Raw genomic sequence first — 24,357 nt, forward strand, 5'->3', positions numbered from 1 at the left:
CACAACTACTGAAGTCTGCGTGCTCTAGGGCCTGCATGCCACAACTACTGAGCTCGCATGCTGCAACTACTGAAGCCCACTCACCTAGAACCTGTGGTCCGCAACAAGAGAAGCCACCACAATGAGAAGCATGCATACTGCAATGAAGAGTGGCCCCCGCTCACCATAACTAGAGAAAGCACACACACAGCAACGAAGACCCAAGGCAGCCAAAAAAAAAAAAAAGTATGCATAATAATGCAATAAAATTTATAGGCTTTTTAAAATGGGAAGTTAAATTGTTACTGTAAAGGCACAGCAAAATGATCTTTCAGAAGAACCATGTCACTTTCATGACTGACAGGGAACAACATGAATTCTTAAATACAAGTAAGCTAAGTCCTAATTGACAGACCTGAAAAGGTTTTGTTTTATTATATAATTCTTCATAGAGGAGACGCCACTTATTCATTTCCTCAGTTAATTCTGCCGTTGATTTTTCTTTTCCAGCTTTTCTGTAAGGGAAAATTAAATTTTAAACCATAGTATACTAGAAAAAATAACTGAGACACATGGCATTTCGGTTCTAAACTTAAATTACCTTGCTTCTCCCTTTTCCAGTTGTTTCTTAAAGTCTTCGCCTTGTTGCTTGAGTTGGTTCTGCAAATCAGTTATTTTTTTAAGAGAAGAAACTGTGATTTCTTTAACTTCTGCTTCTTTAAGTGTTGATTTGGTCTGCAGATCTAGAAGCATCCTTGGGTTTGAGAGAGAAGAGTCCACTAAACAATTTACAGCCATTTTAGTTTCTTTAACTCAAGCAACTATCAAGAACTGTACTTTTTTAACTGTGTAAATTCTTAATTTGCAACTGAAGATCACACAAAGCAAGCCATGGGACTACAGTTTCCTGCATCACTTAGTAGCTGGCTTTCAACAACATTAAATTGTCTTAATGGTTCTCAGGTCACAGATGTCACCAGGTTTTATTTTTCCCCAATACCTTGCATATTCTTGATTTGCATTCTCAGTTGCCAATATCTCATGCTGAACATCCTCTGCACTTTTCTCAGCCTTGGCCACTTTTTCGTGAAGTGACATGTTCTCCACCTTAAGATCTTCTATCTCACTTGCTGCTGATGCTTTATAGCTTATAAAAAAGAAAAAAGGTTAAAGGATTTTTCTAACTGCTCTATGCATGACAAACCTATAGCTGATTAGCTTATATTTTATGCACTTTTAGGCAGAGGTCCCCAACCCCTGGCCCGTGGACCGGTAGCGGTCTGCAGCCTGTTAGGAACAGGGCCGCACAGCAGGAGGTGAGCTGCGGGGCAAGCTAGTGAAGCTTCATCTGCCACTCCCCATCACTGGCATTACTGCCTGAACCACAGCCCCGCCCCTCCCAGTCCCAACCCCATGGAAAAACTGTCTTCCATGAAACCAGTCCCTGGTGCCAAAAAGGTTGGCGACTGCTGCTTTTAGGTAAAACAAAAAATCTTTTCTATTTTTGCATTTGCATAGGTAAGAATTCAATGTTTTGAAGTCAGTACTTATATGACACATGCTGTTCATTTAAAGAGTCAAGTGCCTACTATGTGCGGAAACTAGGCCTAGAGATGCAAAGAAATCAACTACCAAACATCGAAATTATCCCCAAACAAAAAGCCCACACATCCTTCCACCTATTGTCACAGACTTTATCATCCTGTGGGTAAGAGAGGGAAAAAAATGCCCCCACAGGTCTTTGCAAAAAAAAAAAAAAAAAAAAAAGGAAAAATAAATATATATAATTAAATTTGTAGTAAGTGTTTTGAAGGAAAACTACAGAACACCTTAACTGATTAGCTGATAGAAATGGAAGAGGCCTTTCTGAGGAATTTACAGTTAAGCTGAGACATGATGGATAGGAAGGATTTAGCTAGCCAGTTGGGGACAAGTATTTCAGAGGGAAAAGATGCATATGTGCTCAGAGACAGGTAGAACACAGTCCATAAAGAGCTGGGACTGGAGTCTAATGAACAAGAGAGGCAGGGGCAGAAGCAAGAGGCATGAGGCCAGTCATCACTGGTGGGGCACAGTGAGTGGGATTACCTGAGGGATAAAGGAGAGACTTCAAAGGTCTCTAAGTAAGTGTGTAGATTATTCTAGAGATACGTGGAGAACTGACTGGGGAAGGGGCAGGAATGCTAAACTGGAGGATTAACTAGAAGGCAATTATTTTTCAGCCCAGGTGAGTGGTAAAAGAATCTTGAACCAAGGAGTTGGCAATGGTAAGATATGAGCTCTCTTTTGGAGGCAGAATTGAAAAATTCAAGAAATAGATTGGATGTTGGGAGAAAGGGAGAGAAAATGATCAAGATGACTCTAAGATTTATGGAACGAGAGGCTCGGAAGATGGAGATATCACTGACTGGGCTCAACAAGAATGAGAAACTAGAGGGAGAAGAGGTAGAAAGGAGATCAAGAGCTGTTTTGGTCAGGTTAATGTTAGACGATAGTGAGATATCTACTTGCAGAAGTCAAGTAGGAAGCTGGATACATGGGTAGGAAGCTGAAAGGATAGGTCTGGTTTGAAGAAATAAATTTTAATGTTATTAGCATACTGATGGTGAGTGACATCATAGAATGGTTGAAAACTTCTTAAGGCAGTACTTTTTAAAATAGCAAGAAGGGAAATCGCTTTTCAGGGTTGAGAATAGCACTAAAAATTATATATATATATTTAATCTATATAATTCATATTCATGTTGACATGCGTAAATTATAATTAAAATATATATACTCACATACATTATGTGTGTGTGTGTGTATATATATATGTATGTCATAATATATCAGATGTAGGAACAGATCACAGGGGAAAGAAGGTACTAGTCAATGAATGGGTACTAGGCAATTGATTATCCATATGGGAAAACAAAAGTAAATTTTATCACTACACATACAGAAGTCAGTTCTAGGTGGAAAAATGAAAAGTGAAACTTTGGAACTTTTAGAAAAAAAATAGGTGAATATGTTCTTGGGATAGAAAGAAGTTTTGGATGTGAAAGTGTTCAATAAAAATTTGTAAACTTAAGCACATTAAAATTAAGAATTTCTATTCATCAGAAGAAACCATAGGCACTTCCCTGATGGTCCAGTGGTAAAGAATCCACCTTCCAATGCAGGGGCCTCGGGTTCGATCCCTGGTCAGGGAACTAAGATCCCATATGCCGCGGAGCAACTAAGCCCAAGTGCCACAACTATTGAGGTCGCATGCCTCAACAAGAGAGCCCATGTGCCGCAAACTACAGAGCCCACACACTCTGGAGCCTGTGCGCTACAACTGTAGAGCCCATCCACCCTGTAGCCCGGGTGCCACAACTAGAGAGAGAAAACCTGCACACTAAACTAGAGAGAAGCCCGAGCGCTGCAACAAAGAGACCGCATGCCGCAATGAAAGATCCCGCATGCCGCAATGAAAGGTCCCACATGCCCCAATGAAGATCCTGAGTGCTGCACCTAAGACCCGATGCAGCCAAAAAAATAAAGAAAAAAAATAGATAATCAGCAAGGACGTATGTATACCAAGGAGGTCTATCAACACTCTGCAATAACCTATCTATCAACACTCTGCAATAACCTACGTGGGAAGAGAATCCAAAGATGAATAGATATATGTATATGTATAACAGAAAAAGATACTGTACACCTACAACATATACAATATTGTATATAAATGTTACCCCCCAAAAATAAAATTAATAAAAAAAGAGGTAGTGAGACACAAGCTTTAAAAAAAAAAAGAAGAAACCATAAAGAAAATGAAAAGACAAGCCACACTTTGCGAGAAGATATTTGCAATCCATATCACTGATAAAAACTACAAATCAACGAATAAAAGAAATGAAATGAGAGAGAAATGAAAAAAAGTCACATACAAGCCTGTTACAGAAAAGGAAAGATAAATCATCCATAAGAAAAAGCTCTTTTACACTTATTACACTGGCAAAATTTATGAAGTCTGACAAGGTTTGGAGGGGAGATAGATCATTGAGAACTCACACATCACTAGTGGGAGTGTAGATTTTCACACCCACTTTGTAAAGTGATTGGGCATTAAATTTTAAGGTTGAACATTCACTTAAATATTAATTTAGATAAATTCTTACACGTGTATACTAGGAGATCACAAGAATATTCATTGAGTACTATTAAAAAAATGAAAGAAATGGGAAACAACCCAAAAGCCCAAACTGAGAATGGATAAATAGTGGTAGATTGATAAAATCAAATATTCTGTAACAGTGACCATGAATGAACACTGGCAACACTGTGATTCAATCCTAGAAACATACCTAACGCAGAGTGAAAGGGCAAGTCCCAGGATATGGCATACACTACATGACATTTTTGGTGAAGTTCAGGAAAAAACAAAATTAGATAATATATTATTCATATGGATATACATGCTATAAAATTATACACAGGAAAAAAAGCAAGGAAATAATCAATGTAGACCCTGAGATGGTGTTATCTGTCGGAGGAAAGCATGAAGGCATGAAGATGGGATAGTGGGAGAACTCATATATATACCAAGCAGTTGAAAATCTTTTAGCCTGTAGGTTGTCTTCTATGAGCTCATGCATGTTAATTTTACCTTTATGCTTTATAATTTATGTATACATCGTATATCTTTTCTATTTGTTGAACATACTAAAATAGATAAAAGAAGAGCCCTTACCCCCAAATTATATAAAGTATATACAATAAGTAAAAATGTTAACATTAATATACTCTTGGTGTGAGACTGTGTGATGTATCGGTATTTGTTGTATTATCCTTTGCAACTTGTAGTCCCCTCCAAAATAAACTTTAAAAAAAGGGAAAATAACAAGTGAGAAAAATAGGAAGTGAAGAACTGGATACAGTATATAATCTTCTATCAAGAAGATGGGCTGTGAGATGCAAACTATTATATATAGGATGGATCAACAACAAGGTCCTACTGTATAGCACAGGGAACTATATTCAATATCCTGTGATAAGCCATAATGGAAAAGAATATGAAAAGGAATGTATATATATGTATAACTAAATCACTTTGCAATACAGCAGAAATTAACACAACACTGTAAATCAACTATATTTCAATAAAATAAATTAAAAGAAAAAAAAGAAGAAGATGGGGGGAATTCGCTGGTGGTCCAGTGGTTGGTTGGGACTCCACGCTTCCATTGCAGGGGGCACGGGTTCGATCCCTGGTCGGGCGAACTAAGATCTCACAAACTGCAGGGCCAAAAAAAAAAAAGGCTATGAAGAGGAGTAGAATTTTGGGGTAAGAAGGGTGCTGGGAGTGACAGGTGTTATTGGATAACTGCAGAAGGAAGTGGGGGGTAAAGAGAGACTTTTTAAAAATGTATTTTAAAGATGAAGGCATATTGACATGATTTAATATTGACTGGAAAAATTCTAGAAGAAAGGCTGAAAATTATTAGACAAGGGATAAATGATAGCATGAGGTCACTGAAGGTTAAAGGAATTAGATACTTCATCTGTAATAAGTGGGAGGAAGACAGGATGAGCATAGATGCAGGTGCGTTTACAGGTTTGATGAAGAGGAAATAAAAGCGTTTGGATTCTTCATGAGGAAAATGATGACATCAGGAGAGTCAGACAGAAGTGCCAAAGGTCTGAGAATGCATGAAATTTGAAGTGGGTAGTTGGAAAGGGAAATTACTATATATTCTAAGATACGAGGTAACATTAAATGCCCATTTATGATTGGACACTATGGAATTTAAAGTAATACCAATTGTTTTATTTTTGTGATTATTTTGTTGACAGATGTTCCTACGTAAACACCCCTCCTTGCTCATGTATGTTCGAGAGTGCAGTCTCCCCGTACAAATACCTTTCAAATTGAGCGGTAACATCTCTCAGGCTCTGCACTGTACTGTTATACCTTTCCTGCAAAAGCAGTGTGGCCTGAGCATGAGCAGCATTACTTTTCTCCAGCTCAGCTTCTTTCCTAAGAAAAAGGAACAGTTAAAAGATAAAATGCTAACTGCAAATCATTAGTCTCAGAAAGAGACTAGGATTACCTTTGACACTGTGAATCATATATCCCATATCTTCATGTTTATATCAGATACTGGCAGCTTAGACCTAAATTTATGACCTACATCTAATAGCCTGTTCATTTACATACAGCTTCATTTTATCTTTCCTGCTTTTATTTTACTTCTGTTTTCATCCTAATTTACTTACTTATCGTTTCATATCATACATACTTAGGTAGGTAGTTTAAACACTTTTTTGGAAGAAAGTAGATTAAAAAGACTCTGAAAGAAAATCTTGATAGCAGCCAAATCTAAAGAATGTGAAGGATTACCAGTTAAAAAGCACTAGGGTTGAATAAAATTTAATTCTCTGCATTTAGACATTTAAGGAACACTAGGTACAGTTAAGTTAACTTCATTTTAAGAGTTATTTTGAAAAAAGAGTTACAGAACTATGTGGATTTATTTTGATTCCACCAATTACCCACATAATAAATTGTTAATTATCCAAAGATTCAACAACTTATTTAGTAGACTATTTTGCATAGACAGAATGGCTTTTAAGACATCTTTATAAATATATACTATAAAACTATAGAGATTTTAAAAAATATTAATATTACATATTACCACAATGGTGATACAACATTTTTGGTAGGCATATGAGCTTATAAGAGATCTTTTAAAGAACAAATAAAAACTGTAAGTAAGAAGCATTATTCACTTACAGACTAAGTTGGACACTGAGACAAGATAGTTGATCAAATTCATTCTGTAATGAGTATAGGGTTTAAAAAATATATACCACAGCTAAAAGCAATCAACTAGTACTAAAGGGTTTATAATAAAAATGTTCTCTTTCCTGCCCCCTAGAGGAATCGTTGTCAACTTCTAAGTTTTTCTCTTAAGCTTGAAATTTCCAGGCTGGAAAGAACCTTAGAAATGATCTCATAAAACTCCTTTATTTTATATCTAATAAAACAGAAAATAAAAGAAATTAAGATTGTCTTGCTCAGAATCACACAACTAGTTAACAGATCTAGGAATAAAATCCTTATCTCCTGACCTCCGGACTGAGTTTGTTGAGTTAGAATAAATGATTATCTCATCTTTCTTTCCTAAACTGACATCATCCACTCAAGTTTCTTAAAGTACCTGCTCCCGAGGCTGGTTGCAACATAGAACAATCCCCCTAAGTACACTTTGGTAGTGTTCCCCAAAATGCAAGCATAGAGAAAACTTTGGTGTTTTTTTAATCAGTAACAAAAGAAAACAGAAAAGGGATTAATAACAAAAGTACCTAATAAGAGATAGATACACACTTGTGAAATAAGTGGCAATTCTGTAGCTTTATGTCTAGTCCATGGTTCCTTGCTAGAAAATGTTTTACTGCTGAAATCCCAAGGATTCAAATATTTATTCACAAATTGAACTCAAGAATCAACCCAGATATTTTTGTTTTATTTTGTTTTTATACCTTTTGTATTTATTAGCTCTCTTTTTTTTTTAACAACTTAAACTTTTTATTTTTATTTTATTTTATTTATTTTGGTTATGCCAGGTCTTAGTTGCGGCAGGTGGGCTCCTTTGTTGTAGGTTGTTAGTTGTGTCATGCAGATCCTTAGTTGTGGCACGTGAATTCTTAGTTGCAGCACGCATGTGGGATCTAATCCCCTGACCAGGGATCGAACCCCTGTCCCCTGCACTGGAAGGTGGGTTCTTAACCACTGCGCCACCAGGGAAGTCCCTCAACCCATTTAAATAAATGTAGTGGAGAAGGACCTATAATGTGATGAAAATAGTATGGAATAAGAGTTTAAAAAAAAAAAAAAAAGCATGAGAACTTAGGCTTTCTACTTTTTTTTTTTTTTTTTTAACCCACTAGCTTTGTCTACCTGAAATTATCCTCCTCCTCTTTCTGGCTTTGGAGACTGAGGTTATTTATTTACTTATTTTTTTATAAATTTATTTTATTTTTGGCTGCATTGGGTCTTCGTTACTGTGCGTGGGCTCTCTCTGGTTGCAGCAAGCGGGGGCTGCTCTTTGCTGTGATGTACAGGCTTCTCACTGTGGTGGCTTCTCTTGTTGCAGAGCACAGGCTCTACGTGCCCAGGCTTCAGTAGTTGTGGCACGTGGGCTCAGTAGTTGTGGTGCACGGGCTTAGTTGCTCCATGGCATGTGGGATCTTCCCAGACCAGGGCTCGAACCCGTGTCCCCTGCACTGGCAGGCGGATTCCTAACCACTGCGCCACCAGGGAAGCCCCAGGCTTTCTACTTTTAATGACAAATTTTTTATTTTTGAATGTTTCCCAGTTCTGGTTGTTTTTTTCCCATTGTGCTTTTTGATTGTTACTTCTGAAGTGTTTGTGCTCCCTCAAAAGAGGTAATTAAAAGTATAACTTACACTATGATGATATATGGACAAAAAATGGAAATGTTTCTTATTAAAGGGTGGGAATCTTATTATTTTGGGTATTTTTCTAAACCTGTTATCATTCTAATGCTAATGTCCAATAATTTTTAGAAAATATAAGAGCAGTATAGGAATACAAAATTTTGGTTATTAAAACTCTCTTTAGTTAAACCTTGGGCCTTAAATAAAGAAAGGGCATGGCTTCTGACTTTGGCTGTCATACTTGTTTATATGCACATCCTGTGCATGTACTTTACCTGTCTGTGTTTATCCCTTATTTGTAAAATAATTCCAACCTCACCACTCACACGATTGGTGTGAGAATCCTGAGAGAATGTACTAGAAAACACTTGTCAACATTTGAAGTCATATATAAAAATGAAGTCCTATTAATACAAACCCTTTCAGTCTTTCTTCCATGAGTTTTAGTTCTTCACCTCTAGATTCTGATTCTTCTTCTAATTGCTTGACCAGGCTTTCAACTTGTTCCTCCTTTTGCTGTAATTTATCTAGCTCATCCAGTGCTTGCTTTAATTCTCCCTCAAAGAGATTCCTCTCTTTAACCATTTCCTCTTGAAAAGAACATAGCTTCTGTTGAAGACTAGAAGATAATTCCTGCATCCAAATAGAAAACCATCAAAATAATTTGAAAGCTTTTGAAAATTTAATAAATAATTAAATTAAATTGAATGATTTGTGAGGTTTTACTAAGGGCAAAAAAGAAGTACAGATGATGAAGTATGGACACTAAATTCAAGAGCCTCCAGGAAACTTGAAAAATAGAGAGATATCACATTTATTTTATCATGGATTATATCCTACACTTTGTTAACATTATGGTAAATGCTATTTCAGTCTTTTTTCCTACGCAACACACACACAGACACGTGCGCGCGCGCGCACACACACACACACACACACACTTAGAAAACCAAAATCATATTCTACAACTGACTTTTATCATTTTTCTCATGATTTATATAAAAAGAGTACTATGATTTCAATGTTATATAAAATATTTTAATGTTATATAAGATGAGTAAATATGAATAAATACAAATAAATCACTTGTGAAAAAATTCTAACATTACAAATAAAATGAAAATTGCCTACTTGTATTCTAACCTTAGTTTTCCCATTCCAGAGATAACCACTAGTTTGGTATTCTATGCCTTATGGTCTTTTTCTATGTATTTATATACTTAAAGTGTAAATGATATATACTGTGTATGTAAAGGTCATTTAAAATATCATAAAAATAGTAGTTGAGATCTTTTCAAGTCAATATATACAGATCTACTTAATTCCTTTGTTGTTGCAGATTGCCCAACGATACAATATTTCATGTGCATGTGAATGCCTGCTTGCCCAACTCTCACCAATGTGTCATATTAGTAAATGTTTTAATATGTGCCAATCTTGTAAGTGACAAAAACAAATTATTTCTATTTCTTGGATTACTACTAAGGTAGCGCATCTTCTTGTGTTTACAGACTACTTGAATTTCTTTTTTTTTTTTTAATTTTAAAAAGTTTTTGGCTGCACCATGCAGCTTGTGTGATCCTAGTTCCCCGACCAGGGATCAAACCTGGGCCCCCTGCAGTGGAAGCATGGAGTCCTAATCACTGGACCGCCAGGGAAGTCCCGAAGCTATCTGAATTTCTACTTCTAAGAATTATTTATTTCCGTCCTATGCCTATTTTTTTTTTTTTAGTGAATTGTCTTTTTTTCCTCATTGATATGTAAAGTGTTCTTTATGTAATCTGCATTTTAAATAACTGTCAGTTTCCTTTCTTGTCTAATTAGACACTCTTTTACCATAGAACTGTAAATGCCTATGTAGTAATCTAACACAAGAATGTGCTGAAAAATTTTTTTAAACAATTTCCTTATTTTGCTCAACTGCTCCTTGAATTTTTTCACATTATGAATAACCCTGTGGTGAACAGCAGTTAAATATGTGGCATAGGCACGATTATTTCCTCAGGATAAGATTCTAGAAGTAGAATTGCTGGATCAAAGGACATATACAATTTAAAGGTTTTCTGATACACAGGGAAATGTATTACCTAAAAGAAGCACTAGCGTTTTAAAATATTGTAGTAAACTACCTTCTCTTGTTGCAGAAGTGAATCAATTTGCAATACTTTTTGTTGTAGCTCTTCATGTTCTTGTTGTTCAAGAACAGACCTCTCTTTTAAGTTTCGTATCTCAGAGTTTAGATTTTCATCCTGTTCTCTGTCCCTATTGATGAGGTCTTCTAGAAAAGGGAAAACGTTAACAATGCTATAATTAGATACTAATATTAACTTTGAGAAACCCAGATTCCCATAATATTCCACTATACTGCTTTGTAGCATGTTACAGAGATCAAGTATTTCCAAAGGGGGGAAAAATAACTCTGAAGTTGGTATGATTACTATATATAAAATAGTATGTATATTATATAATAAAACCCCCAAACCTAGTTCTATGTATCTACCAATTTTAAATGGCCACCCAATGGGGAAGTCAAGAACTGCACAACCATGTATACTTCAATCAAGACAAGAAATATATTGAAATAAACAGACAACAAATATCATAAAAGACAAAAATTCCCAAACATAGAACAAAATTTTTGTTGTTTATATAATTATTTTAGAAAGTTGTTATAACATAGCAGTACTTTTAAAAAATATCATCGGTAGTACTTATCTAAAGAAAGTAGTACTATAAACAGTGGAATACCTTTTTCTTTTTCAAGCAGCTGGCATTTAGCATTCATGTCTTCTACTTGTTTAGACAATATAGCAACATTTTCCTCCAGAGACTGCTTAAGGCTTAAAACTTCATGATTCTTCTCTTTCAGATTTTCTTCTAACTGGGCAATATCTAGCTTGTATTTTTCCACTTGATCTGATGCACAACTGCATTAAAACAAATTATGTTGAAGAGTACATCTATTTAAGCATAGGGAACATTAAATGAAAAGAGATGAAAATGATGTATTCATCACAGTTCAACAAAATAAAGTCCAATTTAAAACTACTCTTCATATTACCTTATTTCTTCGATGTATTCTAAAAGTTTTTCTGTTTCAGATTTTTCATCAATCTTTTCTTTCTCTATTGAAATACTAAAAAAAATTGCACATATTAATATACACAATAATCACGCATAATGCTTACTCTGTACCAGATACTGTTATCTCAGGTAGGCTGACTCCGGAGTCCAAACTCCTAACCATTCACTTATGTGACCCCTCAAGTTGACAATTTAATATATGCAAATAGGAGGCTCAAGTTTTTTATTTTTAAGTAAGAAAGCTTTCCAAATATATTCTGACAAAAGGGTTATGATGATGAGAGTCATCCTCTGCAACACTCCAAGTGTAACAGAAATCATCTTTTCTGTAGCTTTCCTAGCTTCCCCACCCCCCACACATACAAAATAACATTTTGTGTGCCACAAAGCCTTTGTTCCAGGCTGCCTTCTATTCAATTACTTATGTGTTTACCTCCTCCAAACACCACAATTTGAGAAACGGGCGAGCGACAAACAGACACCTTACACAAGGATATATATGAATGGTCAATAAGCACATAAAAAGATGCTCGACATTAATAACAACAAATTAAAATCACAAATGAGGGACTTCCCTGGTGGTGCAGTGGTTAAGAATCCACCTGCCAATGCAGGGGACATGGGTTCGAGCCCTGGTCCGGGAAGATCCCACGTGCCACGGAGCAACTAAGCCCATGCGCCACAACTACTGAGCTCACGTGTCACAACTACTGAAGCCCGTGCGCCTAGAGCCTGTGCTCTGCAACAGAGAAGCCACCGCAATGAGAAGCCCGTGCACTGCTATGAAGAGTAGCCCCCGCTCACCGCAACTAGAGAAAAGCCTACACACAGCAACGAAGACCCAATGCAGCTAAGAATAAATAAAATAAATAAATTAAAATAAATAAATAAAATCACAAATGAGATACTACTTCACATCCACTAGAAAGGCCGAAATCAAATAGATGACAACATCAAATGTTGATGAAGATATGGAACAGATGAAACTATCACACATTGTTAGGTGGGAGTGTAAAACAGCAAAACCACTTTGAGTGTTTTAAAAAACGTTATATGTATACAACCCTATGACACAGAAATTCCACTCCTAGATATTTACTCAGAGAAATAAAAGCCTGTGTCTACAAAAAGGCATATATAGTTGACTTATTGATAATAGTCAAAAACTGGAAACCCAAGTATTGATCAATAGGAGAATAATAAACAAATGGAGGTATATTCATATAATGGAATACTACTCAGAAATGAAAGGAGCAAATTATAATACACCCAACAGTATGGCTGAATCTCAAAAAATTATCTTAAACAAAAGAAGCCACATATACACACATATGCATGCATGTGGTAATAAATGTCCCCAAAAAGGGCAAACTAATTTATGATGATAGAAGTCAGAAAGTGGTTGCAGGGGTATGGGGGCAGCCATGGGGGAGGAACAGGGGAGCAGGAAGGAGCACGAAGGAACTTTCCGAGGGGATGGCCACACTGTCTACCTTATTTGGGTGGTGGTTATACAGGTGTATACAATTGTCAAAAGTCACTAAACTGAATACTTATGATCTGTGCATTTTACTGTATACGAATTACAGCTGAGTAATAAAAAGAGGGCTAGGATTGTGCATTCATCACAGATCCCTATACCAATACTTCTCAGTTTTGGTCTCACTACAACCTCCGTAAGATTATGTTGTTAGAAAGACCATGAGTCTTTCCTCATTATTGATACAGAAGACGTACAAAAGTAATACATTCATACATCTTTCAGCATAAAATGTTTGGGAATGATTAGGGCTCAACTGTCACTTAGGAAGAGAAATAGGGCAAGTAGAGGCAGGCAATGAGGTATGTATGAAGGGAAGGTTAAAGTCTCAGTAAACAATAACTAGCCGAGAAAGGTAAATCAAAAATTGGTTACACACACACACAAATTGGTTATACAAAGGAATCTCTTTCCTTTTAGTCACTCACATCTTCCCCTCAAGTTGTGCTATTTTCTCCTGAGACTCTTCGAGATTCTTCTGGGTAACCTGCAGCTTCACCTCCATGCCTTCTTGTTTAGCCATCATGCTCTACACAACAGAAACATCTGTTTTAGGAAATGAGAACTTGTTCAGATCCCCCGCTCCAGACACAGCAAACTTACCAAAGGATCACTCACCCTCATCTTTATTTCTCTTTTGTTTCTAAGTTTCATCAACTCAAGGCTTAGAATTCTCAAATTCTTCTGGTTACTATCATCAGAAAACTAAGTACAATGAACATAAAAAAATCGAGAAATATTTTCTATTAAGTCCTGTAAAAAAATCACTTAAATATTGATTATCTATTATTGGGACTATTATTTGCCTACAACATACTCTGGTAGAGAAAAGAGCCAGGATTACTGGTTTTACACTACTACTGTTCTTGTCTCTCCTTTCCTTCACGTGACTTTCTGGTCTACTTTTGAAATCAGCTTCAGTGGTCGTTTATCTGTATATGCTAGAAAGTCCACTGTGTGGCTCTAAGACAAGCTTCTTGGAGAGAATTTCGTAAAGTGTGTTTGCTTAACAAAATGCATCTGCATTGTTTGGTCTACTTTGAAATATGCAGACTATAGGGTCCATCGCAGGCCTAATAAATCAGAATCTCCCTGAGTGGGGCCTAGGAATCTGCTCCCTTCCCCGTGCTTAATTCTTATGCATTCTTACTCCCTTTGTAATCAAAGAGCCCAGCACATGACAGGCCCTGAATAAATGACTCTTATTAAGCTGAAGAGTGATTTACAGCTTCCTTCTACTTCTGTAAAAAAGCAAGACGACCATGTTAAGTCCTTTAAGATCATTAGTATATTAATATTGATAAATACAATTTATCTATTGAACACATTTAGTCCACACAATTATTCATTTCCCACTATATTTCCAAAAGGATTTGAGATGGAAGCTTGCTATTATGCTATTATTTTTTTCAGAGAAAGATCTTTAAAGATACTTCTAGATGTAAATTCTGCAACATTTATTAGTGGCCTTATTTATTGGGCGTGACTTTGAAGAAGGTGAGAAAGTGTCAGACATTAAAACAAAAAGTAAACTTTTTTGTTTATAACCTCTTATGTGCCAGGCACCAAAATAAAAAAGATGCAATAATAATTCCTACTGGAAGCAGCTTAATATTTAAAGTACATTTAGTGAAGGAAAATGACTTAACTAGGCATAAAATTCCCAAACAGCTATATGAGAAAAAAACATGTTTATTATTTATTCAATTGTAAATATTATCATGAGGTTCAAATACCTTAGATTTTAGTAGCTCATTAGTCCTGGTTAATTCAATAAGCTGTTTTTCCAGTGAAGCATTACTTGCAGAGAGAGATGTTTTTTCCCTGACGGCAGCATTTAGCTTTGCTTCCATCTTCTCCAACTCAGCTTCCAGATCCTGGATCCTCTTGTCTTGAGCACCACGTTCCTGCACAAGAACACGAATCTGGACAGAAACAAGGTGATGAATGAATAATTCACTGAATACTGCCAACATAATCACTAAATGCTACTGATAATCAAAATATTAAAGCTCTAGACAAACTTCTGATTGTGACATGATGCTCTTAGATATTCTTAGCTGTTTAAGCAATCATATTTATTTTATGACACATCTTGAAAAACTGTAAGCATTTTAAGAACAGAGGATTTGAACTGTCATAAACTTCTAGGTGTAATTAAACTGTTTATTCACTTTTAAGGTATTTCTACCTATAAAAAGTCTTCTTTACTCTAGTTCTAATTATAGGAAGTCAAATTACAGCTTGAAATGCTAAATATCTTTTTCATTTCTGGGAAAGCAGAACTGGGCTTCTGAGTAGGATATGGTAGGCATCAGCAAGCCATCATTCCTGCTGCAATTACTAAGTAAAAACCAAAACCTAAATCAAAAACACATACTTGTCAACAAAAAATGTGGAAGCCAGAAGACAATGAAATGTTTAAAAATGTATGCAGACAATCTACCAATCAAAAATTCTATTCCCAATGAAAATATCCTTTAAAATTATGAAGGTGACATACAGATGTTTTCAGAGGGGAAAAAAAAAAGGCTGAGAGTATTTGTCAACAGTAGAACTGCATAAGGAATTCTAAAGGAAGTTCTTCAGGCTGAAGGAAAATGATCCCAGGTGTTTGTAAGATATGCACTTTAAGGACATAGATTGACAATAAAGGGATCGGAAAAGATTTACCATGTAAACATTAAACAAAAGAAAGCTGATATGGCTATGTTAATATCATACAAAGTAGACTTTAAGGCAAAAAATATTACTAGGAATAAAGAATTTTATGGGTAAAAGATTATTTCAAGAGGAAGACATAATCTTAAATTTGTTGTGCACAACAAAGTAATATCATAACTTCAAGATATACAAAGCAAAAACTGACAGAATTAAAAAGATAAATAGACTAATCCCCAGAGCTACAAATTTAAAAATACCTTTCTCAGTAACTGATAGAGTAAACAGACAAAAATATCAGTAGAGATAAAGATCTGAAGAAAACTGTTAAACAACTTGAACTAATTGTCATATATAGACCACTATAACCAACAAGTGGGTGTACATTCTTTTCTAGTTCACATAAAACATTTACCCAAATAGACTATTAGCTGGGTGTAAAAGTATCAAGAAAGCACAGCTGCATTAAATCACATGAAAAGTATTTTCTACCCTCATTGGCTTTGTATTCATACTAATCTCAGTATTCTAAGCCAATTGCTTTAACTAAAAATATATCAAGCACCACTTATATATACAGCTGTGAACTAGATGCTAGGGACTGAACGAGCTTTAAGATTCCCTACTATAAGATTCTTTATGCCTATATTATTGGTTTAAAACCAATGTTGATAGCACATCATAAAACAGAAAAAAGGATGCTGAGATTATCTACATCACACTTTTTTCAGTTAAAGAAACTTAAGCTCCAAAAAAGGACTGTAAACTCAAAAGACCAAGCAGATAATATAAATAAGAGAGCCAGGCGAGGACTGACTGAGCAAATGTGGGGTCTAAAGAAGGCAACGGATGCGGAAACTGTGCTATCAGATCTTCTAATTTTGCAAGAGAAGTCAGAAATCTGAATTTGTTTTGCATGATATTTTACTTTTAAATATTGATAATTAATTCAAATTAATCAAACAAACAACAAATACTGTGGGGCTTAAATAAAATAGAGCTGTATTTGTCAAAAATTTCTATTCTAAAAGATTAAGTAACTGATACAAATTACCACTTCTAATCCTGGCACTGCCACTCACTCACCAGCTATCTCATAGACACTCGGAGACACTCAGTTATTATATATCTAAGTATTAACTCCTACATCATAGGCATGTATCCTCAATAAAATGATAGCCAGTATTACTAAAATAAATACAAAAAGGATCAGAGCAACAAGGGCAGAGATTTGCAAAGTTATTTTGACATATTCTGGATCTTAAGCCAACATGTAACTGTAATCAATAGTAAGTTTTAATACGTCAAAAGAATATGTCTAGGGGACTTCCCTGGCGGTCCAGTGGTTAACACTCCACGCTTCCAATGCAGGGGGCACAGGTTTGATCCCTGGCTGGGGAACTAAGATCCCACATGCTGTGTGGTGTGGCCAAAAAATATAAATAAATAAATAAGTAGAAAATTCTTATTAAAAGAAAGAATATGTCTACTAGAAAGAGTTGCTCAGTAATGGAAACACAGAAAAAAGACTGCCAGAAAAGCAAAGCTGGCAGTGATCAGCCTTGCCCTGCTTAGGGAAGTAGGCAGGTTTTTTAGGTCAGCTTTGCTCAGTAGAGATTTCTGCTACGATGGAAATGCACTGTGCAGTATGGTAGCCACTTACCACTAGTGCCTACTGAGCAGGTGAAATGTGACTAGTGGAACTGAAGAACTGAATTCTTAATTTTATTTAAATAGAGACGTGGTAAATGGCTACTATATTGGATAGTACAGGTAGTAGGTCATTTTATCCTTGAGGAAGGCATATACCTATAGTGCAGAGATGCAGTAAGTTAGCACAACTCCATCACAATTCAAATAACCTGCTAGGATTTCATGCTCACCAAGTTTTCTAGCTAGTTACTGTCTTAACACATAGATTACTATATAGGAAGAGTGTATGCTATGAGTAAAGGTTAATATTTGATCCACATATAGTTGTAATAAACTAACATTGATTTTAGTTATCCGTTTTTCATGAAGTAGATTATCTTGAATCCATCCCTTACTAAGCTAACAAATTGCATACCACATTGACAACCACGCTCTAAAATATGGTATCCAAGCCAAGGATTGGTTACCCTGTAGGTACTGGCCTGGATGGTACATATGCCTCACTATATGACTCCTCAAATAGCAACAGAATCCTTGTCTCTTAACTATGTGTAACTTTTTCCATTATACTGCACTTACTTTTCAGTAAGTTGAAAGTACTGCTTACCTCTTTTACCAACATCTTCAAATCTTTTTCATTCTTTTGAGATTCTTTCTATTTGAAAATCAAAGAACAGAGACAATCAAATTTAAGTGCCACAAATACCATAGCCAAATTTGATTTTTAGGTATCAGAAAAGATTAAGGGTTCCAAACATTTCACTGACTCTATAAAATATCTTGTAGGTGACTTACCTAGCAAATGAAGGAAAAGTTTCTTCAAATCTTAAAATATTTCAGGCTTGAACATTTTTTACCCCAATAGATGAGGCTTTTGCTAACAAGTCCACTGAAAAGAACAGGTCCTCTTTTCTAATGTTAAACAGCAATACATTTTAAATACTTAAGTATGCTATCTCAGAAAAAAAAAAAAAACTCTTAAAAAGAGAAATCAGGGCTTCCCTGGTGGCGCAGTGGTTGAGAGTCCGCCTGCTGATGCAGGGGACACAGGTTCGTGCCCCGGTCCGGGAAGATTCCACATGCCGCGGAGCGGCTGGGCCTGTGAGCCATGGCCGCTGAGCCTGCGTGTCCGGAGCCTGTGCCCCGCAACAGGAGAGGCCACAACAGTGAGAGGCCCGCATACCGCAAAAAAAAAAAAAAAAAAAAAGAAAGAAATCAACTTAAACTTAGATCCCAAATATGAAAAAAAAACTACAAGTGCAAAAACATAAAGAAAAACTGAAATAATACAAACTGATTCTAATCTACTCATTGCCTTTATTCTCAATAAGATGTATTTTTACGTATCTTTTTATATCCAATAGCCTTTCTGAGATAACGGCCCAAAACAGAATATCTATCTTTTCCATCTAGATGGAAGAAAAGTCATAAACACCTTGAACAAAATGTGTTTCATATATTTCTAAGTTGGGGAAGGGCCACCGGTCTCATGTTTATTAATTTCACACCTGATAGCATTTTCTATCAAGGAAGGTCTATTATGTAGGAGTTTTACACAAACTTGTTTGTAATTTAGTTTTAAATTTCAGAACTGTTTCTCCAAGAAATTCAAGTCAAGAAATTTACAACAATTTCCAAGAAAAGGGTATCTGTATCAGTGCTGCCCATAAAAATATAATGCAAGCTATGTACATATTTTCAAATTTTCTAGTAGCCATATTTAAAAGGTAAAATATTTAATAATACATTTTACTTTAACCAAGATATCAAAAATATTATTTCAACATGTCATTAGTATAAAATTATTAACAAGATATTTTATATTTTTGGTACTAGGTCTTCAAAATTTGCTGTATATTTTACACTTACAGCACGTCTCAACTCAGATGCTAAATTTTCATTAGAAATAGCTATCTATATTTAGATTTCACAAAATATACAGATGAAAAGGTAGATTCACATACCCAAGTTATTCCAAAAACATTTAAGTCTTATAACAACAGAATCGAGTATCAGTTTTTAACTACCCATTAATTAAAATTAAATAATACTAAAAATTCAATTATTCACTTTCAAGTGCTCAGTAGCCACACGTGGCTGATCACTTCCATATTGGACAACAGCTCTTTTTTTATAGAACAAGAGACTTAGGTAATCGCCAAATTAATGAACAAGAATAAGCTTAACTTATAGCTTTGATTTCCCAACTCTGAATCTTTTCACATTAAAATACCAAGTTGTACAACTCCTTAAGGAAGAACAACTTGCTTTATGAACTAATGGAAACCGTAATAGTAGGCTATTGCACAAGCTATAACATGAAGTTAAGAATTTAATCTCCTACCAATCCTTGGCAGTTTCTGAGTACTAGACCTCTTTTAGGCATTAGAATGTTTCTTCCTTTTTGTTTGCCAATATTTACTCTTCCGCCAAAACAAATAAACAAACAAAACCAGAACAACTCAAATTATGGTAACTAACAAATCAAAGCATTGCATAATTTTTAAAGGCTTTCTAAGTATTATAAAATTTACCCAGCTATAGAAATGACTGAGAAGTGGAGACCATTTTGTAACTTTGAACTAAGGGCACATTTAAACACAATATATTTAGTAATGACACAGGCAGGTATGTAAAGCTTGCTGGAGTTCCAATGATAATGTTTTACTAATTTACAGATTTACCAATAACCTTAATTTATACACTTAACCCATTCTATCAAATACAGTACCTTTCAGAAATATTTTCATATTACAGTTTATAAACCAGCTAGAATATAAGAGCTCCTTACCTTTAATCCCGAAGTCTTAACTTTTCTTGCTGAAGCAGGCAAGGTAGTATCTTTGTCAACATTAAGATTTTGTTGAGATTCTGCTATAAAACAAATTGTACAGATCATGGTTTGTGCTTACATATTTGAACCACAGACAAAACACAATTCCCAAATTTCTTATAGCAATATAAAGTTATTCTTTTCTTGATTGTACATTTTCAAATAATTAGTTGCACAATATTTTTTACACATCTCTTTCCTAATTTTCCTAATATTCTTTCTAATATTCTCCAACAGAGAGTTAAAGTAACCGAAAAGGAAAACTACATATCTATGGCATCTTGCTTAATTTTCCTGGTTATACAACAGTGTAATGATGAAAGTGTTATTCTGAAGTTGACCCTTTTGTAAATCTATCAATTAAGAAAAATTAAATATAGGTGTAGCTTCACATTTTTAGAAATACTACAGCATCTTTAAATTTAAATACTGTTTTCTTAACTTCAAAATTTACAAGATCATATAACCATTATTTTATTTTGGGATCAATTACCTTTTTGTGTTTTAAACCTTTGTGACTTCCGAAAGGATACTGGTCCTTTTAATACTTCTGAAGTTTTAACATCATAAGCACCTGGAGATGGTGCACATCCTAGAGGAAACATAAAATATTAAAATCTCATCTAATGTGACTTACGATCTTAAGTTAAAAACATGTCTTACAAATATTATATGATATTTATATGTAGAATCTAAAAATTAATACAAATGAATCTATATGCAAAGCAGACACAGACTCACAGACATGGGAAACAAACTTATGGATACCAAAGGGGAGCAAGGGGGGAGGGACAAATTAAGTGTATGGGATTAACACATACAAACTACTACACATAAAACAGATAAGCAACAAGGATCTCCTGTGTAGCACAGGGAATTATATTCAATGTCTTATAATAACCTATAATAGAAAATAATCTGAAAAAAATATAATTGAATCACTTTGCTGTACACCTGAAACTAACACAATATTTTAAATCAATTATACTTCAGTTAAAAAAAAGTCATAGTAAAGTAATATAAATGTAAAAATACTATTAATAAATTGCTTCTTTTTCTAATTAAAAAAATGATATAAATGAACTTATTTACAAAACAGAAACAGACTCACAGATTTCGAAAACAAAGTTATGGTTACCAAAAGGGAAATATGGGGAGGAGGGATAAATTAGGAGCTTGGGATTAACATATACACACATACATATCTATATAAAATAGATAACCAACAAGACCTACTGTATAGCACATGGAACTCTGCTCAATATTCTGTAATAACCTATATGGGAAAAGAATCTAAAAAAGAATGAATATATGTGTATGTATAACTGAATCACTATGCTGTACACCTGAAACTAACACAACACTGTAAATCAACTATACTCCAATAAAATTTTTTTAAAAAGTTTCCTTTATTTTCAAATGTAAAAATAGCACCCATTTGATATTAGGCTTCTCTGTGAAGAATAATAAATATCATTATCTTCCCAAATGACCTTTACTTCAATTGGGTCAAAGGAACACAGACAACCAAGCAAGACAACAGACAGTTTTGGGATGAAAATTGTGTCAGAACAAGCAATACAGCTTTGTTATTAAGGACTGAATCTAAGAAATAAAATATTTGGAATCAACTCTACTCAGAGAGATTCACTGAGGAAACCATCAGCAGATTTTAGAAATAAAGCTACTAAAAATGCCTAGCCCTCAAGATTTAGCTTGGAATAAAAATTTAGTGACGATCCATCTCTGTCTAGTATCAATACACCAGAAAATTTATAAAGCCATGTTATGCAAAGTACAGACTACTATGCTAGACTATATTTCTATGTTTCAGCAATTTATACTGTATAACCTCATGTAACTGGAGTCCCAAATCGAAGGCATTTCAGAGGGCTTATGCAAAGCTGACTTGAGATCCGGCTCTTACTTACTTTAGATCTCAGCCTGGAGGTCACCTCTTCCAGTTTTCTCCAAATCCCCAAATGAAGCTAGAAACCTCCATTCCACAGCAGCCTACGCATATTGTTACTATCACAGAACTTCTTGCAGTTTTGTAATGGGTTATAATAATGTACTTATCCATCTCCCACCTTAGACAAAACTGCTTGAAGTTAGGGACAGTCTCAATCATGTCCCTTTCCTCAGTATTTAGCTCAGGGTTGAGTTTGGCAGTGTGGCAAAGAAAACAGAAAGTTACTTGGGATGTGGGATTGGGAATAGAGTTTTGTATAGTAATCAGCTAGATCGATGTTCAAATCCAGCTTTGCCTGCCAATCAATAGATAATACTATATGCCAGGTACTTTGCAGTCATAGGGAGAAGATGATAAATAAGAACATTATACTCTCTCCTTTTCCAGTCTAGCTTTAAGACCCCTGGAAAGTTATTTCTATTTGAGACTGATTCTTCATTCACAAAACAGTATCTACCTCATACTTTGGTTGTTAGGATTTCTGGAGTAATACGAGAAATCACTACAGTGACACACACACACACACACACACACACACACACACACACACACACACACACACAGCATCAAATAGATGGTAACTTATTACTCTTGAAACTGTGAGCCAGAAATTTTGTATAATTGGCAAAAGCAGTTTAATCTATTATAAAGCAAGCAAACAAACAAATCTCCTTAAAAGACACACTGCTGACAGAACTTAGAGTAGGTTCTTTGAATGTCTGGAAAATTATATGGTTCTTGAGTCTTCTAATTAAAAAATATGCTTGTGCTGATCCATTTGCTCCCTTGGCCTTCCTTTGTGAGCAGAGGTCTTTCCCATTTGCATTTTAGCTAATAGAAATTAAGGTGTAATGAGTGACTGTTAAAAGTGTACATTACAAAGGATAAATCATGAGCTTTGATATTAAGCTCTGTCACTTACAGGCTGCTCAGTACAGTTACAAAACCCCTTAGTGTCCTTAGTTGTAAAATGAGGACAATATCAGTACCTGCCTCACCTGGCTGTTGGCAAGAATAAACCAGATCTAGTAGGGAAGACCTTAGCATAGTCCCTGCATCCAGTTAGTAGCCACTAAATGATGAATGCCTTACCAACCACACGGAAGGCTTCATGGTTATTGTGCTTTTGCACCGCAGTGGTTAGGAGCACAGGATGGGTTCGTGGAGGCCTGGTTTCAAGCCCCAGTTCTGACAGTTTGGATTGTGTAACATTTAGCAAATAGTCTCCATCTCTTTATCAATAAAATAATGAACAATAGGGATTTGGGGGAATTAAAATAGAATAATCTATGTAAAGACTTAGTGTGGTGCCTGGGGTACTGTCAAAATTAGCTCCCATTACTTCATCTATAGTGTTTTCACTAAGTGCTACTGCCATAATTTTACACCCATAAACTGCCTTTACCAATCTTCCTTCTTTTACGCCTGAATGGGATATCCAAAAGAAATCCACAAGTTCAAACCAAAAGCAATAGTAAATAAATAAATAAATAAATATAATATATATTTTTTTAACAGTGAGGCCTTCGGACTTGACCAACAAATAGCTATCAATGCTTCCTAATTCCTATTCCCTTCCCTCTGCTTTAGTTTCTCCACAGCACTGTTTATTGGCTGCATTCTCCAATTGAATGTAAGCTTCATGGAGCAGGGATTTTGCTTCGCTCGCTGTTGTAACCTTATCATTCTGAATAGTGCTTGGCATGTAGTAAAACCTTAGCATGTGTTTCAGGAAAATGAATCAATTAAGTGAGCCCCATCCCAGCCCTAAAAATCGCCTTCTATTTGCCTCTGATGAAGGGAATCAAGAGGGGCAAGGGGCGTGAGAGCATCTTCTGTCCCCCAGATCCTTTCCCCGTACGCACCAGAAGGGTCATTGAATCGTTTCAGGGGCGCCTTAGAAAAGGACATGCTGACGACCCGCCGCACAAAACCGAAGGTTTCTAGGGTGCTCCTCGGCAACTTCCTGCGGCTTGTTAGGCCCTATTCGCTTCAAATTCAAATCTCCCCGCTTATTCCCCTCCCACCCAACTTTAACCAATCGGAAAGCCAAAGCCTTGGACACACCAATCCAGGACGGGAACATCCATAGAGCATGCGTACTCGGTTCTAGCAGCGTCCAATTAGGTGATCTCTTTAGGCTACCATCCAATAGGAGACTATTACTGTCTCCTCTCGCCCCGCGCCCTCCCCACGGGCCCA

General features: G+C 35.6%; 1 protein-coding gene across 1 annotated transcript in view; it reads right to left on the reverse strand.

The window, feature by feature from the left end:
- The window catches only part of HMMR (hyaluronan mediated motility receptor), a gene marked incomplete at both ends in the record, with an annotated part of 43,951 nt that extends 19,885 nt beyond the window's left edge, over positions 1-24,066 (reverse strand). The window contains 15 exons of the mRNA XM_082834867.1: positions 395-494; positions 581-733; positions 980-1,126; positions 5,870-5,986; positions 8,831-9,045; positions 10,542-10,690; positions 11,161-11,339; positions 11,474-11,548; positions 13,465-13,565; positions 13,655-13,741; positions 14,773-14,961; positions 17,958-18,005; positions 20,142-20,224; positions 20,677-20,775; positions 24,021-24,066. Of these exons, the coding sequence (XP_082690993.1) occupies positions 395-494; positions 581-733; positions 980-1,126; positions 5,870-5,986; positions 8,831-9,045; positions 10,542-10,690; positions 11,161-11,339; positions 11,474-11,548; positions 13,465-13,565; positions 13,655-13,741; positions 14,773-14,961; positions 17,958-18,005; positions 20,142-20,224; positions 20,677-20,775; positions 24,021-24,066 (1,788 nt within the window). The remainder of the gene's footprint in view (positions 1-394; positions 495-580; positions 734-979; positions 1,127-5,869; positions 5,987-8,830; positions 9,046-10,541; positions 10,691-11,160; positions 11,340-11,473; positions 11,549-13,464; positions 13,566-13,654; positions 13,742-14,772; positions 14,962-17,957; positions 18,006-20,141; positions 20,225-20,676; positions 20,776-24,020) is intronic.
- Between the last annotated feature and the right edge of the window lie 291 nt (positions 24,067-24,357).

The sequence above is a fragment of the Leucopleurus acutus genome (genome assembly GCF_964270905.1).
Source record: "Leucopleurus acutus genome assembly, chromosome: 3".
Classification (NCBI taxonomy): domain Eukaryota; kingdom Metazoa; phylum Chordata; class Mammalia; order Artiodactyla; family Delphinidae; genus Leucopleurus; species Leucopleurus acutus.